Below are 17,166 nucleotides of genomic sequence, written 5' to 3'. Positions count from 1 at the left end.
TATTACAACAAACCTTCACGTTATTGATCTCCTGTTCATTTCTGTGCAAAGTGAACTCATTTTTGATAAGCGCTACCCACAGTCAACATTGTAAAAACAGTTAAAGGTGCTTTGTAAGATAAGTGCTGACCAACTCCCAATATAAGTCTGGCCATTCTCTGCTAACCTCTCTCATTCGCAAGGTGTTCACTGGATTTTAGTTCTGTTTTTCATACCATTTTTTGTAAACTCTAGAGACTTGTGTGTGAAAATCCCAGATCAGCAATTTCTGAGATACTTAAACCACTCCATCTTGCACTAGCATTCATTCTACAGTCAAAGTCACTTGGTCTGAACAACAACTGAACCCCTGACCATGTCTGCATGAGGTGCTGCCACATGACTGGCTGAACACAAATTTGCATTAACAAGCAGTTGTACCTAATAAAGTTGCCACTGATTTACAGTTTGGGTGCATTTACTTAACTAATTATTTTTTTCATTAGCATAATTCTGGGAATGTTGTTTTTAAGTGACTGGATAAGCCTCAATACCAAGCAGCATGCTAAAACAAAAAAAATACGAGATGAAAAGGAACACAATCATTGCCAGAACTAATGGAGATGCATTTTGAAATTAGGGCAGAAGATGTTGGAAATGTGTGACAACCAGTTAACTAGAGATTAAGGACTTTTTCCTCAGATTTTGGTAATGGAAGAATCCAATTGAGTCCTTTCAAAAGGCTGGATGGAGGGAAGTGTAGACAAGGAAACTTGTCTTAGGGCATACTCATCAGTAGACCATACGCTAAAATAGTAATTAAGGGAGGGAACCCTGGTGCAAAATGGAAATTAGCAGCAAAAGTAATGATTTTTTTCTTAGCTTAGACCAGGACAAGCAGCATGCTGAAAAAATTATCCTCGTACTAGTGAAAGAGAGAGAGAAGTAGGACTGAGATTGACATTGTTCCAAATTTTGCTCCAGATTATAGTTCATAGCTTGGATCCATAGGTTCTCGAAGCAACTTATTTTGGGGGGGGGGGGCAGTGGGGAATCAAAACAGTTGTTCAATGAAACATTAAGTAAAGCAGATGAATCAGTCAGTTTGGGAGTTGGAAAGGGATGACCTCACTGATTATAAAATTTGCAGATTTTTCTAAGGTACATTAGAGAATGGTATTTGCATGAGGTGTATTGAGCTATAATAACTGCAAACTTGTGTTTCAGCATTTGTCTTAGTCTTGGATCTTTCAAGTTCTTTCAGCAAGCTGAAAATTAAACTTTCAAACTCTGCACACTAGGCCTCCACTTGAATTGACTTGATAGCAGTAGCCAGCTATAGCATATCATTTGAACATTGTGGGAAGTTTTCTTCGAAGTCCGATGATGAATGCAAATTACAGCACAGACCTGATTTGTGTTCTGTGAAGTGAATAGAATGGTGGGAAATTACTATCCTAGCGGAAAAAAAACATACTTAGGAATATTCATTTCAAATTAAATAACTATTGTTAGTGCCCAATAGAAGTTATTATAAAACCTTCAATTTCGACCTGATTCAACTGCTTCATTATCATATGTGGGTATGCACATGTGAGTGAAAAAAAATCAAATCCTGATTAGTGTGGAGCTAAATCTTCATTCTAGTCTTGACCTTCTTTGTAAAATTTTATCCTCAAAGTCCTAAAATATTAAAAGATGCAGTAAATTAGTGAAATTTGTAGCTTTCAGATGGCAAGTTAAATTTTATTCTACAAAAATTTTTTACAGAATATTTCTTTTATTACAAATTTGAATGAATGAACATTCCCACATTGCACTAAGCTCAAATTGCAATGGCCCATTTTATTAGACAATAAGGCATTTCCAAATAAATCTCATCCCTTAAGTCAAAGTTGTGTGGTTTCTGAATGTCCAGCTGTGAATCAATGAGTAAAGTACTTCCTAATTCACAGGTACACTCCATGATTTGGAACTACTTAAAGATTTTCCCCCAAAGTTGAATACAATGATTCAATTGTTAAGCACATTGCCTCTAACTGATTTAGCAAGATAGCAGCATAAATCAAATATTTACACACAGGGTTGTTACTTAGAACAAATGCACAATTCAATTGAATACCTTCAAGGGCAAAATTCTACTTGGTTTATACATTGCAAGGGCTTTAAGCAGTAATGATGAGCCATATCTTGGCAAATGGTGTAAATATCAAATAGCTTTGCTTCAAGACTTTACGACAATATGTTCATCTGTATGATTTTGAGACAGTTTATCTCTCAGCACGGATGGAGGTTGTTCAGACTAACGTATACACTGACTCCTCGTGGAATAATCCCAAATGTCCCATTACACCTGTTCTTTCCAAAAGAACTGCAAGGCTCTCAACCACTTAGCCAACTCTTCTGTGAATTTCAAAATAAATCTATATAATCCCATATTGCTTATATTTTAAATATTTAATTTATACTGTAAAACTTTCACCACATCCACATGTTCCCTTAATATTTGGGTTATTAAAAACAAATTCACTAGAGAGTTTTGATTCAATAAAATCCATTTCAGTTCCAAGTAGGGTTAACTGTGCTTTCTGGTCAACGAAGACACGTACACCTGTGAAGAAAACAAAAGTTAATGAATAGACTGGATGACACTGAGGAACAAACTATATTCATTGCTTTCCTTTGATAAAACAGTCACAATTTCACTGCAATTGCACGATGAATTTAAAACAGTGTTCAACAGAAGCAATTCTTAAAGACAGAGACAGAAGTCCCAGTTTTTCTGCTACAACCATCAAACCCAACCTAGATGTTAAGTGTTCATAATTAGCAGGCCAACAATATGAGACAATGAAGTCTTAAATGTAAGACTACACATAGCAAATTGAGAATTTTCAGTTAGGATTAAGATAAAGCATGGTAACTCCAACAATTAAACATGGTAATTGTTGATATTCCATACCATCTTGATTAACTTCTTCATCAAACTTTCCCTTCTCCGTTGCATACTCTATGACATATGACAGACCACTGCAGCCACGTGTGCGGACTCCTACCTTCAAACCAACCTGAAATGCAGAAAAAAAAATGGCTTGAACTGCATCAAAACAATAAATACTCTCAGAACTTCAAACAAAATGAAATTGGAGACTACCACATCTTCAGGTGTAGATTAGAAACATAGAAAACCTACAGCCCTTCAGCCCACAAAGTTGTGCTGAACATATCCCTACCTTAGAAATTACTAGGCTTACCTATAGCCTTCTGTTTTACTAAGCTCCATGTACCTATCTAAACACCTCTTAAAAGACCCTATCGTATCCGCCTCTACCACCATTACCGGCAGCCCATTCCACGTACTCACCACTCTCTTGAGTAAAAAAATTACCCCTGACATCTCCTCTGTACTGACTCCCCAGCACCTTAAACCTGTGTTCTCTTGTGGCGACCATTTCAGCCCTGGGAAAAAGCCTCTGACTATCCACATGATCAATGCCTCTCATAATCTTGTAGACCTCTATCAGGTCACCTCTTGTCCTCCGTCGCTCCGAGGAGTAAAGGCTGAGTTCACTTAACCTGTTATCATAAGGCATGCTCCCCAATCCAGGAAACATCCTTGTAAATCTCCTCTGCACCCTTTCTATGGCTTCCACATCCTTCCCGTAGTGAGGCGACTGAGCACAGTACTCCAAGTGGGGTCTGACCAGGGTCCTATATAGCTGCAACATTACCTCTCGGAAATTCAATTCCACGATTGATGAAGGCCAATACACTATATACATTTTCTTAACCACAGAGTCAACCTGCTCAGCTGCTTTGAGCATCCTATGGACTCGGACCCCAAGATCCCTCTGATTCTCCACACTGCCAAGAGTCTTACCATTAATACTATATTCTGCCATCATATTTGACCTACCAAAATGAACCACTTCACACTTCTCTGGGTTGAACTCCATCTGCCACTTTTCAGCCCAGTTTTGCATCCTATCAATGTCCCGCTGTAACCTCTGACAGCCCTCCACACTATCCACAACACCTCCAACCTTTGTATCATCAGCAAACTTACTAACCCATCCCTCCACTTCCTCATCCAGGTCATTTATAGAAATCACGAAGAGTAAGGGTCCCAGAACAGATCCCTGAGGCACTCCACTGGTGACCGACCTCCATGCAGAATATGACCTGTCTAACAACCACTCTTTGCCTTATGTGGGTAGGCCAGTTCTAGATCCACATCAAATGCCTTGCTGAAGTCCATATACACTACATCTACTGCTCTTCCTTCATCAATGTGTTTAGTCACAACCTCAAAAAATTCAATCAGGCTTGTAAAATCACAGTTTTTATGTATGAATAGGTCTGAAAAGAGAATGCAATCCCAAAAGTTATGAATAAAGTACCGCCATTTCCCCAATTTAAAAATGTTATCCTGCTTTCCCAAATTCACCATCATAGTGGCAGTTTGACTATTTCCAATGCCATACCCAATTATTTGTCTTCCCATTTGACCTCATGCTAACACATTCCATAAGACCATAGGATATAGGAGCAGAATTAGGCCATTTGGCCCATCGAGTCTGCTATGACATTTCATCATGGCTGATCCAATTTTCCTCTCAGCCCCAATCTTCTGCCTTCTCCTCATATCCCTTCATGCCCTGAGCAATCAAGAATCTATCAACCTCTGTCTTAGGTATACATAAAGACTTGGCCTCTACAGTTACCCATGGCAAAGAATTCCTCAGATTCACCACTCTATGGCTGAAGAAATTCCTCATCTTCATTCTAAAAGGATGCCCCCCCATTCTGAGGCTGTGTCCTCTGGTCTTAGGCTCTCCCACCATACGAAACATTCTTTCCACAACCACTCTATCAAGGCCTTTCATCATTTGATAGGTTTCAACAAGGTCATTCATTTTTCTGAATTCCAGTGAATAGAGGCCCAGAGCCAAACACTCTTTACATGACAAGCCATCAATCCTAGAATAATTTTCATGAACAAACAGGAGGAACTCTGCAGATGCTGGAAATTCAAGCAACACACACAAAATGCTGGTATGAACACAGCAGGCCAGGCAGCATCCACAGGAGAAGCACTGTTGACGTTTTGGGCTGAGACCCTTCATGAACTTCCTTTGAAACCTCTACAGTTTCAGTACATCCTTTCTAAGATAAGAGGCCCAAACCTGCTCATGATATTCCAAGAGTGAGGACTCACCAGTGCTTTATAAAGTTTCAACATTACATCCTTGCGTTTATATTCTAGTCCTCTTGAAATGAGTGCTAACATCGCATTTGTCTTCCTCACCACAGACTCTACCTGCAAATTAACCTTTAGGCAATCCTACATAAGGACTCCCCAGCCCCTTTGCATCTCAGTTTTTTGTATTTTCTCTCCATTTAGAAAATAGTCCACTCTTTCATTTCTTCTACCAAAGTGCATGACCATACACTTCCCGACAATACACTGTATTCCATCTGTCATTTCTTTGCCCATTCTCCCAATCTAAGTCCTTCTGTAGCCTCCCTACGTCCTCAAAACTACCTGCCCCTCCACCTGTCTTCATATGGTCTGCAAACTTTGCAACAATTCCATCATCCAAATCATTGACATATAATGTAAAAAGAATCAGTCCCAAAGTAGACCCCTGTAGAACACCACTGGCCAACCAGAAAGGGCGCCCTTTCTTCCCACTCTTTTCCTTCTGCCAATCAGCCATTGCTTTGTCCATGCTAAAATCTTTCCTGTAATATCACGGGCTTGTAGCTTGTTAAGCAGCCTCATGTTTAGCACCTTGTCAAGTACACATCATCAACGATTCTCAGCAGGTTGGGCAGCATCCGTGGAAGCGAGCTCGTTTCCACGGATGCTGCCCGATCTGCTGAGTTCCTCCAGCGTGTTTGTACATGTTGCTTTGACCCCAGCATCTGCAGTGCACTTTGTTTATCAACTGATTCTCCTTTTTATTTCTTCAAACAATTTGAACAGATTTGTCAGGCAAGATTTTCCCTTGAGAAAACCACGCTGACAATGGCCTTTTTTTATCATGTGCCTCCAATTACCCCGAGATCTCATCCTGAATAATCGACTGCAACATCTTCCCAACTACTAAGGAAATCAGTAATTTAGTAAAACATTTTTAGGACAAAAGTTCATTAATACTCCTCAATAAAAACACATTTTTTGAGCCATTGAAAAAAAATTAAGCTTATTGACAGATATCATAGAATGCAATTTAAAATGTAAACAGTCAGATTAAATAATAGCATTTTACAAAATTGACATATTATAAAAAATCATGTTTTAAGTATACATTGGCTATTATAAATCTGAAAGAAAAATTTGCTGTTCTAGTATTCCTATTGTATGCCTTTTAAAGCATTTTAAAAGTGCTTTGCTACCAATCAATACACTTTGGAGTGCCATTACTGTTAAACTTCATAGCCATTTTGTTTTGGTTTAAGTGCAGCAAGTTCACACAAATAGCAATATGACAAACTCTTTTCGGTAAATGTTTTGAAAAATAAATATTAGTCAGAAACAATAATTCTGCCTTTTCTGAAAAATAATGCCATAGGATCTTTTAAATCTACATGCAAGGTAAGATGGGGCTCACAGTAACATCTAAAAAAATGGAGTGGCTTCTGGAGTGACGATAGTTTGCTTGTTCAAGTCTCTAGATGTGAAGTTTGAATCCACAACCTTTTTATCTATTTTTTTGCCTTTTTAAAAAAAAATTCTGACATTGGAACTGGACAAAGTTCCTAGATTTCCCACTTTTCCTTTTACAGAAACAGTTGTTTTAATTCTGTAGTTCAAACATGTACAACATACTTAAGTAAATAAGCTTGTTAATCTTTTATGTAATAGAGCTCTTCCAATTCTCACCAAGTGATAAAGGGTGTGAGTTCTTATCAAACACTGACAGCAATATAAATGTGCAGTCAGTAATTACTACCAGCTGGCAAAAGAAAAATGACTTTTCATTTTATAATCAGTTACTATTAATGGGATATGTAACGAGGCTTCAACACATTGAGATTCCTACTAATACACGAAGACAGAGGTAGATTTTTGATATTGCCTTTTCAAGTAATAATTATTTATGTACATATGTTTATCATATACTACCTTGAAATTTTCTTGCAGTTATTTACATAAAAATTAAGAAATACAACAGAATTTACAAAAAAACTATACACATACTGGTTCAGGAGCCTAATGATTGTAGGGTAATAACTGTCCCTGAATCTGATGATGTGGGACCCAAGGCTCCTGTACCTCTTACCCAATGGTAGTAGCAAGAAGAATGTATGGCCTGGATGGTGTGGCAGCACTCCATGTGAACATACTCAATAGTGCGAGATCTTTGCCTGTGATGGCTGTATCCATCACTTTCTGTATCCGAACTGCAACCAGTTAGGATACTTTCCTCAGTGCACCTATTAAAAGTTGGTCACAGATTTTGGTAACATGTCACAAACTTCTAAGAAAACAGAAAACTTCTAAGAAAACAGAGGCACGGTCGTGACTTCCTTGTGTTGGTACTTACATGCTACCCTCAGAACAGATCCTCCAATATAATAACACCAAGGAATTTAAAACTCCACCTCAGATCCCTTAAGGACTGGCTCATAGACCTCCAGCTTCTTCCTCAAAGTTCAAAGTAAAATTTATTACCAGAGTACTTACATATCACTACATACAACCCTGAGATTCTTTTTCTGCAGGCATACTTAGCAAATCTATAGAACAGTAACTGTAAACAGGATCAATGGATAACAAACTGTGCAAATGCAGATATAAATAGCGAGTGTGAAATAAAAATATAAAGGAGTTTTAAATGAGTTTAATTATCCCCTTTTGTTCAAGGGGATATCAGCTCCTGATAGCTGAGGGGTCCTCCCATGGCAATCAACTCTTTGCATTGACAACATTGAGTAAGTGGTTGTTGTTCAGGCATCATTCAACCAGATTTTCAATCTCTCTCCTATATGCTGATTCATCACCAGCCAACAATACTGGTGTCATCAGCAAATACGGCATTGCAGCTGTGCTTAGCCACACAATCACAAGTATAAAGTGAGTAAACACAAAGTACACTGTAGATGCTGTGGTCAAATCAACACATACAAACAAGCTGGAAGAGCTCAGCAGGTCGGGCAGCATCCATTGAAACGAGCAGCCAACGTTTTGGGCCGAGACCCTTCGTCAGGACTGAAGGAGGAGGGGGCAGGGGCACTATAAAGAAGGTGGGGGAGGGTGAAAAACCAATCAGAGGAAAGATCAAGGGGTGGGGGAGGGGAAGCAGGGAGGGGATAGGCAGGAGAGGCGGAGGAGGAATGTAAGGGGAAAGCACTATGGGTAGTAGAAGGCAGAATCATGAGAGAGGTGATAGGCAGCTAGTGAGTAAAGCAGCAGGCTAAGCACAGAGCCTTGTTATGAGTGAATTACTCAGTAATTTTATATACTGTATGATCAAACGAAATAATTTGAATGGAGAACTCCCAGAGTCAAAGAGACACACAACTGAACCCAATTACTGTGTTAAGCAAAGCTTAAAAAAAGAGAACTATATATCACAAAAGTTGGCAAAAGTAATTTAGGACATAGATTTTAAAAGCAACTTCTTTAGACCAGGTGGAAAATATCAGTTTCAACGCAGTCTTGAATAACATGGGCCTGGGAGATCTGAGATTCATTATTGTAACAGAGGAGATTCTTCCATAGCTGTACAGTTGAGATTCGCAAGTGCGACCCATCAAGAAATACCACCAGACCTTTACAATTTAACCCACACATATACAAAATCCACTCTTCCAAAGGAATTTACAATCATGTTCATCATTCACAGTATGAGTAACAAGCCAGTTGCTATTTGGGGCATAAAATCTTACATTAACTATACTTTTACTTACACATTCTGGTCTCTCTTGTAGAAGACTTTTAATTCTGTTGACAGCAGATGAGGTCTGTGAATGAAAAATAAATGTAGAGTCAAATGCTAGAAGATGGAACAAGTGAAGAATAGACTTCAAAACTAGTCTCAAAACTATCAAAGATGAATTTAAAGGCAGATTTAAAACTAGTTTTTATTTTAAAAATTCTGTTTTTGCCATCCAGATAGCACCAGCACGGTCAGTATTTATATTTATCCCAATCTGTCCACATGGTGGTGTTCCAGGATTTAACCCCATGATGATGAAAGACCAGACATACTTGAAAGGGTACCTGCAGAAAGGGGTACTCTTGATGCTCTTGTCTTTCTAAGTGGTAGAGGCTGTGAGTTTGGGAAGTACTGTTAGAGCAGCTTAGGCAAGTAACTGCAGTGTATTTTGAAGACAGCACATACAGCTGCCACAGTGCATTGATGACGTAGAGAATGAATATTTTTAAAGTAGTAGTGGCTGTGGTATCAATTAAGCATGCTGCTCGTCTGTGACAGCGACAAATTTCTTGAGAACTGTTGGAACTGTACTTTTCTAGACAAGGGGAAGGTTTCCATCAAACTTGTCTCCTGATACCTACAGCGTTTTCAGCATCAATAAGTCACGAGTCACTCAGCACAGAACACCAAGTCTCTGACCTGCTTTGGTAGCTACCATATGTATATGGCTGATCTAGCCAAGTTTATTCACCACTGGTGACTCCAGGATGTTGGCGGCATGGGACTTGTTGATTGCAATACCACTGAATATCAAGGACAGATTGTTTGACTTTTGTTGGGGATGGACACCAACAATTTTGTGAGATGTATGGACTGCTTCATTTCCTGAGGAGCTAAATAATCTGAATTCAATTTGCAAACAGTGACTATATCCATTTCTGATCTTGTCCTGGAATGAAGATCACTGATGAAGCTACTGAAGATAGTTAGGCTTAAGGCATTGCTGAAGAATTCTTACAAGGATGTCCTAGGAGATTGACTTCCAATTACCACAACCAACTTCCTTTGAACAAAGTATGAGACCAACCCTTGATGTCGACTAAATTTTACCAGTGTCCCTTAATGCTATAATGGTCACAGATCAGGTGAATTTAATTTTATCTTGCCTCTGAAATTTAATTCCTGGAATTAAGTGGTCTGACAAAACCTAACCTGATCATCTGTGTTCAGTTTATTGGCAAATACACGACTGCCTGACAATACCAAATGACACTTGAGAGCAAACAGATCAGGCAGTAATTAGATTGAATTTGTCCTGATTTTTGCTTACATGACAAATCACATTAGATTAGATTCAACTTTTTTGTCATTGTGCTGAGTACAGCTACAAAGCCAAATGAAATGCATTTAGCATCTAACCAGAAGTGCACAAAATAACTGCGAATAAAAAGTAAGTGCTACAGCACACAAATATAAACGTACTGACACAGTACAATATGGGTGCAATTCTGCTTAGCACTGTGACATGAGGTTCAGCATGATGACATCCTCAGGGAAGAAGCTCTTTCTGTGCCTGCTGGTGCAGGAGCGGAGGCTCCTGTAGCACCTAATGGATGGGAGGAGAGTAAAAAGTTCATGGTTAGGGTGAGATGCATCCTTGATAATGCTTTTTGCCCTGCCCAGGCAGCATTTATGGTAGATGTTCTCAATGGTGGGCAATTGGGTGCCGATAATCCACTGGGTAGTTTTCACCACACGCTAGAGTGCTTTGCAGCCCGATATCAGATAGATGTCAGTGTTGTAGGCCTGGACCCACAGCCTTGATATATCCAATGCATCCAGCTATTTAGAGTCACAGTCATAGAATGCTACAGCACAGAAGCAGGCCCTTTAGCCCATCTAGTCGATACTGAACCATTTAAATTGTCTAGTCTCATTGCCCTGCACCTGGACCTTAGCCCTCCATTCCCCTCCCATCCATGTATCTATCCAAACTGATCTTAAACATTGAAATCAAAATAGTATCCACTACTTGAGCTGGCAGCTCATTACACACTCTCATGACCCTCAGAGTGAAGAAGTTTCTCCTCAAGTTCCCCTTAAACTTTTCACCTTTCACCTTTAGCCCTTGACCACTAGTTGTAGTTTCACCTGACCTCAGTGGAAAAAGCCTGCTTGCATTTACCCTATCTATACCCCTCATAATTTTGTATACCTCTTTCAAATCTCTCAATCTTATAAGTTCTAGGGAATAAAGTTCTAACCTATTTAATCTTTCCTTATAACTCAGGTCCTCCAGTCCTGGCAATGTCCTTGTAATTTTTGCCTGTACTTTTTCAATCTTATTTACATTTTTCCTGTAGGTAGGTGACCAAAACTGCACACAATACTCTAAATTAGGCCTCACCAATGTCTTACACAACATGAACAAACATCCCAACTCCTGTAATCAATAGGAAGGCCAAAATGCCAAAAGCTTTCTTTCCTACTCTATCTACCTGTGATGCCATTTTTAATTAATTATGGACCTTATTCCTATATCCATTTGCTCTACCACACTCCTCAGGCCCTTACTGCTCATTATGTATGATCTACCCTGGTTGGTCCTCCCAATGTGCAACACCTCACACTTGTCTGCTTTAAAGTCCATCTGCCATTTTTCAGCCCATGTTTTCACCTGACTCAGATTCCACTGCAAGCACTGATAGTCTTCCTTGCTATCCACTACACCCCCAGTCTTGGTGTCATTCACAAATTTGCTAATCCTGTTAACCACATGATCATGCAGATCGTTGATATAGATGACAAACAACAACCAACCCAGCACCAATCCCTGTAGCACTCCACTAGTCACAGGCCTCCAATAAGAGAGGTAACCATCTATTAACACTGTCTGACTTCTCCAGCAAAGCCAATGTCTAAACCAATTAAATACCTCATCTTGAACACCAAGTGACTGAACCTTCTTGACCAACCTCTCATGTGGGAACTTGAAAAATGTCTTGCTGAAGTCCATGTAGACAACATCCACTGCCTTGCCTTCATCAACTTTCCTGGTAAATTCCTCAAAAAACTCTAAATTAGATTGGGTACACACGACCTACCACATACAAAGCCATGCTGACTATACCTAATCAGTCCATGTCTATCCAAATATTCACATATCCAGTCCCTTAGAATACCTTCCAATAACTTTCCCACTACTGACATCAGCCTCAGTGGCCTATAATTTCCTGTTTTTTCCTTACACTTTCCTAAACAGCAGAACAACATTAGGTATCCTCCAATCCTCTGGTACCCCACTTGTTGCTAAGGATTATTTAAATATCTCTGCTAGGGCCCATGCAACTTCTGCATTAGCCTCCCACAGGGTCTGAGGAATTTGTCCACATCCACCCCAATTTGCCTCAGACAGAAAACACCTGCTCCTCTGTAATCTGTCTTGGGTCCATGACCTTACTGTTGCCTTGCCTCACTTCTATAGATTTTGTGTCCATCTTCTGAGTGAATACAGACACAAAAAAAATCCATTTATGATCTCCCCCATCTCTTTTGGCTCCATGCAAAGATTACTTTTCTGAAAGAAAAAGAAGGCAAAAAATCCCCTGACTTATTGACTTCATGTATCTTTTTTTGGTTAATCTTCAATAATAATTAATAAAAAGATTTTAAAATTAAATGAGAATACTTTTCTGATCTTCCAGAGGATCAATTTTGTTCCTTGAAATTCTTTTGCTCTTAACATATCTGTAAGCCCCAAGGATTCTCCTTCACCTTGTCCAGTAGAATAATCCTATGCCTTCATTTAGTTCTCCTGACTTCTTTCTTAAGTGTTCTCTTGCATTTCTTATACTCAAATACCTCATTTGCTCCTGCCTGCTTATACCTGCTATGCAATTTTTTCTTCTTAAACAGGTCCTCAATATCTATCAAAAGCCAATGTTCCCTAAAGTTGTTATTCTTGCCTATACCTTTTATTCTGACAGGCACATACAAGCTTTGTACTCTCAAAATTTCACTTTTGAAGGCCTCCCACTTAACAAGTACATATTTGTCAGAAAACAGCCTGTCCCAATCCACATTTGCCATATCCATTCTGATACCATCAAAATTGACCTTCCTCCAATTTAGAATCTCAACACAAGCATCACACCCATCCTTTTCCATAATTACCTTGAAACTAATGGCATTGTTTCTCAATATCATAAGCAAAGCAGAATTAGTTGAAGACTGTCTGTGCTGGTAGGGATCTAAAGATATTCGACTGAATACTCATACACATTAACTGTTTCTTTTCTGCATATTTAATCTAAGATTTTTAATTTAACAGCATAAATGTATATCTTATATATGACATGCCTTCCAAATACTGTTCCATAGCCCAAGGTATGAAAATGGGATGTTGAATACATACTTAGAAAAGAATTGGATTGTCACAATGGGAAAGAATAGTAAAAAGGTAAAAACTATTGTGAATATAGAATACAATAGAGCAGAGTATTTATTATTCCTACCAGGCACAAGCAATTGTATGAATCAGTGCTGCTATAGCTCAGAAGCAGGTAAAAACAAAGCATCCATTGCTTTTTCTAGATAACATTAAAAATTCCACAGCAATATTCTTCTGTGGAAGAATTAACATTAATTATTACCGCAAAGTGTCTATTGTATTAATATATACACAAGAACAGAGTACCTTTCGAAAGGCAATTGTTAAATTAACTGCTCTTACAAATGAATCATTTAAGACAGTGATACTTAATGGTCTAAGCAGCTTTCACTACCAGTGGATGTCAATTGTTGATGGAGTTTATATAATATATCACATAATCATTAGGCGTTAGAATGCTTTTGGATGCCTTGCTTCAAAGACTAAATAATTTACATAATTAACCATTTCCTTCACTACAACTGCATCTATTAAAGCCCAAAGTTCAATCAGAAGTCCTGAAGTCGTAGCCCAAAAGCCAAACCCTGGAGAGCTGGTGGCCCAGAGGCTTGTCCTGGATTTGAAGGACCTGTTCACGTGTGTGGATGAGAGGAACAGTGCGAGAGAGAAAAGAGGCTTGTTCTGTTGTTATTGTTTGTTGCTTGTTGCTTTGTGGTCTGTGTTGTTCTGCCAAGTATTGTAGACACATTATGCTGGTGCTGAAATGTGTGGTGACAATTGTGGGATGCCCTCAGCACATCCCTGGGTATATTGGTTGTTGATGCAAATGACTCATTTCACTGTATATTTCAATGTATATCTGATAAATAAATCTGAATCTGCATCTACTAATGTTTGCACTATTTCCTTTGCCTCGAGCTTCTGTGGAAAGCACAAATGCAATGTATTTGTATTAAGCTATTATGTTAAAATGGATTTGAATCTGCTGATATTTAAAAATTCTTGGGGAATTAAAAAAAAGCAAAGAATTTGTCATCATCAACCTTTCATCTTAGGAGGTTCCTCAAGGTTTCTACTCCAGTTTTGTGGGTTCCAAGATGCTTAATGAAGCACATAAAAAGACAAAATAAGGGATCTATAGACAGCCATTGATGGGGCAAGAGCTTATTACTTGATGGGTAATACTGAAGGAGATGCATTCCTCCTTCAATTCTCATTAGATTTTTATGTGCTACTGTAAAGATCGGGCTCTCCATGCCATTCAGAATGTTCATTCTGCATTTTGAATAGTAATGAGCTAATGGGTCAATGAGGATGTTAAACTATTTTCCTTCCCTAAATACCCCCACCCTCCAATTGCTGGGAGAATCTGAGAATATATTTTAATCATTTTCTCTCTCTTCCAAGTAAGTCCTTGCTGTGTCAGGGCTGAGTGTTTACCTACTTGTATAAATTTCCATTCATGTGTAGATTGGTGGTTGTCCGTCACGTCCAACACTGACAGGAAACCTATGTGGGGTATATATATGGGGTGTCCAGGGAGGGTAGTATCTCTGATGAAGGGGCTTGTTGTGTCCATTCTGAGACAGCACACTCACCATTGGTTCCCCCCCCCCCCCCCCCGTACCCCCGGACACTCTGTTCTCACCTGTGGCTCCAAGTAGCCATTAGCATGTGACAGTGGCCACACCCTGTCCCCTTTGACAGGCAAGCTAAACCAGGTGAGGGCAGCCAGACAGCCAGGTGAGATAGGGACATGCTCATCTTAGCATGCAAAGACAGCTCCACCGGACTGGGCAGATGAGATCAACAGTGACATCCAAAGGCCAGGAAGACTGCTCTGCAACTTTTTGTGGAGAGAAGGCATGACGAGGTACAAAAATCATCGTCAACCAAGGAAGACCCCAGTTGTGACGATAACTTATACCACTAGACTTGGACTTCTGAGGTCCAGCCCTAGTGTAACAACTTCTCTATGTATTAATTACATATTGGTAGAGACCACTTCTCAATATCTTGGGAAAAAATATCTTCGCTGGTCTTACTTTGGAGCAATTTTTTTAATAAGGTAAAGAGGCCAAAACTGCACACAATTCTCCAAATCCAACATGGCAACATAAAATTCATTCAACTGTATTAAGATATTTAACCATAACTTCTCAAATACCATTACAAATATAGTATTAGACCACTGCATTTGTACTTTGGCCTCTTGAAATGGAGAGTGGAGTGTCATTGAGAAATAAGAAACAAGCTCAATACAAGCATAAGCAAAGGCACCTCGTTTTCTGCATTACAACCGTCTAGACTCAACACTGAATTGTAGAATTTGAAGTAACCTGACTTTTGGATCTGTAACAGTCATCCATTAATGAAGTTAGGTTAGATTGTTTTTCTCTTCCTCCCCGGGAGTGGAGGACCTGCGCAACCCAACCTGATGACTTTGTCCTTCAGCTCTGCATTTCGTACCTCCCATATTCTTTTGTCTATCTTTATATTCTCACTCTCTAACTGCTCGCAGACTCGCTGCCCACTTCACCTAGTTTACATTTTATCCCCATAGTCAGCCCAGTTTTTTTCTTATCAAAGACATAGTCCTGGCATCCTTGCAGCTTATTATTGTCAAATGTACCGAGATACAATGAAAAGTTTTATTGCATGCCACCCAAAAGGGTCATTTCTTCTCTCGCTTCCTGCAGTTCTGAGAAGGGTTTCCCATCTGAAATACTGACCCCGTTTCTCTTACCACAGATACATGACCTGCTGATTTCCAGCGTCCCGACCTACTAATTTCTATTACCGATGTAATCAATATGCTGCGATGACTTTAGTAGGCCAAACTGTACTGGTTAGTTTAAATTAATTCAAATAATTAACCCAATCTTACTAGCACCAGGGCTGCTCTGGTCGGTAGTCTCAGTCTCCGAGAGGTCACCGCTTTCACACTTGCCCTGACCGCCATGTTGTTTCTATGACACATTTAACACCGAGGCTTTTCACTGGTGGGACGTCCAGCCAATCGCAGGCCGTCTTGTTTGGTCCTGACAACTGGGCAGCAGTGGAAGGGCGGTGCTGTTCAGTGGGGCAAACCGTTCTGCATTGTTGTTAGAATTCACTTGTTGTCGCCTCGTACACCGATAACGACTGCCCAGATCCTACCCTTTCCATTTCTGATCCCTTGATAAGTCTGGTGTGTGTTCCTTTAACCTCCCCTTCCTTAATTCCACAATCAATTCCTTGGTCTTACTGACATATAGTGCAAGGTGGTTGTTGGGACACCATTCAACCAGCTGATCTATCTCACTCCTGTACTCCTCGTCGCCATCTGAAATTTTGCCAAAAACAGTTGTCATCAGCAAATTTATAAATGGCGTTTTAGCCGTGCCTGGCTACACAGTTGTAGCTGTAGAGCAGTGGGCTGAACACGCATCCTTGAGATGCACCAGTTCTGATGATCAGCGAGGAGATGTTATTTCTGATTCCCACTGACGGTGGTCTCCTAATGAGGAAGTCAAGGATCCACTTGCAGAAGAGGCTACCCAGGCCCAGGTTTTGGAGCTTGTTGATTAGTGCTGAGGATTTGATGGTGTTGAACGCTGAGCTGTTATCAATAAATGGCAGCCGGTCATAGGCGTTGCTGTTGTCTAGGTGCTCTAAGTCCAAATGAGATTGCATCCACTGTAGACCTATTGTGGCGTTAAGTAAATTGCAGTGGGTCCAGGTCCTTGCTTAGGCAGGAGTTGATATTTTGGAAATATATTTACAAACTTTATCAAGCTTTGCCATGACTGATAAGAAATCATTGTGATTTTGTTGGGAATAAAACTGCACAAAGTCATACGTTGTTGAGTAGGTACTCTGTCATTATGAATATGAAGGATCCAAAACTGAAAATTTAATCAGACATTT

The 17,166-nt window shown here is 39.6% G+C and overlaps 1 protein-coding gene across 1 annotated transcript; it reads right to left on the bottom strand.

Annotated features, from left to right (window-relative positions):
* Positions 1-14: 14 nt before the first annotated feature.
* On the bottom strand, positions 15-16,246 carry LOC132406202 (iron-sulfur cluster assembly 1 homolog, mitochondrial-like). Its single transcript, XM_059991524.1, has 4 exons — positions 16,145-16,246; positions 8,899-8,952; positions 2,942-3,047; positions 15-2,590 (listed from the first exon to the last, which is right to left on the bottom strand). The coding sequence occupies exons 1-4, from the start codon at positions 16,235-16,237 to the stop codon at positions 2,442-2,444; spliced, it is 402 nt and encodes a 133-aa protein (XP_059847507.1). The 5' UTR covers positions 16,238-16,246; the 3' UTR covers positions 15-2,441.
* Between the last annotated feature and the right edge of the window lie 920 nt (positions 16,247-17,166).

Source organism: Hypanus sabinus, chromosome 16 (genome assembly GCF_030144855.1).
Source record: "Hypanus sabinus isolate sHypSab1 chromosome 16, sHypSab1.hap1, whole genome shotgun sequence".
Classification (NCBI taxonomy): domain Eukaryota; kingdom Metazoa; phylum Chordata; class Chondrichthyes; order Myliobatiformes; family Dasyatidae; genus Hypanus; species Hypanus sabinus.
This window is presented reverse-complemented; position numbering and strand designations above follow the sequence as displayed.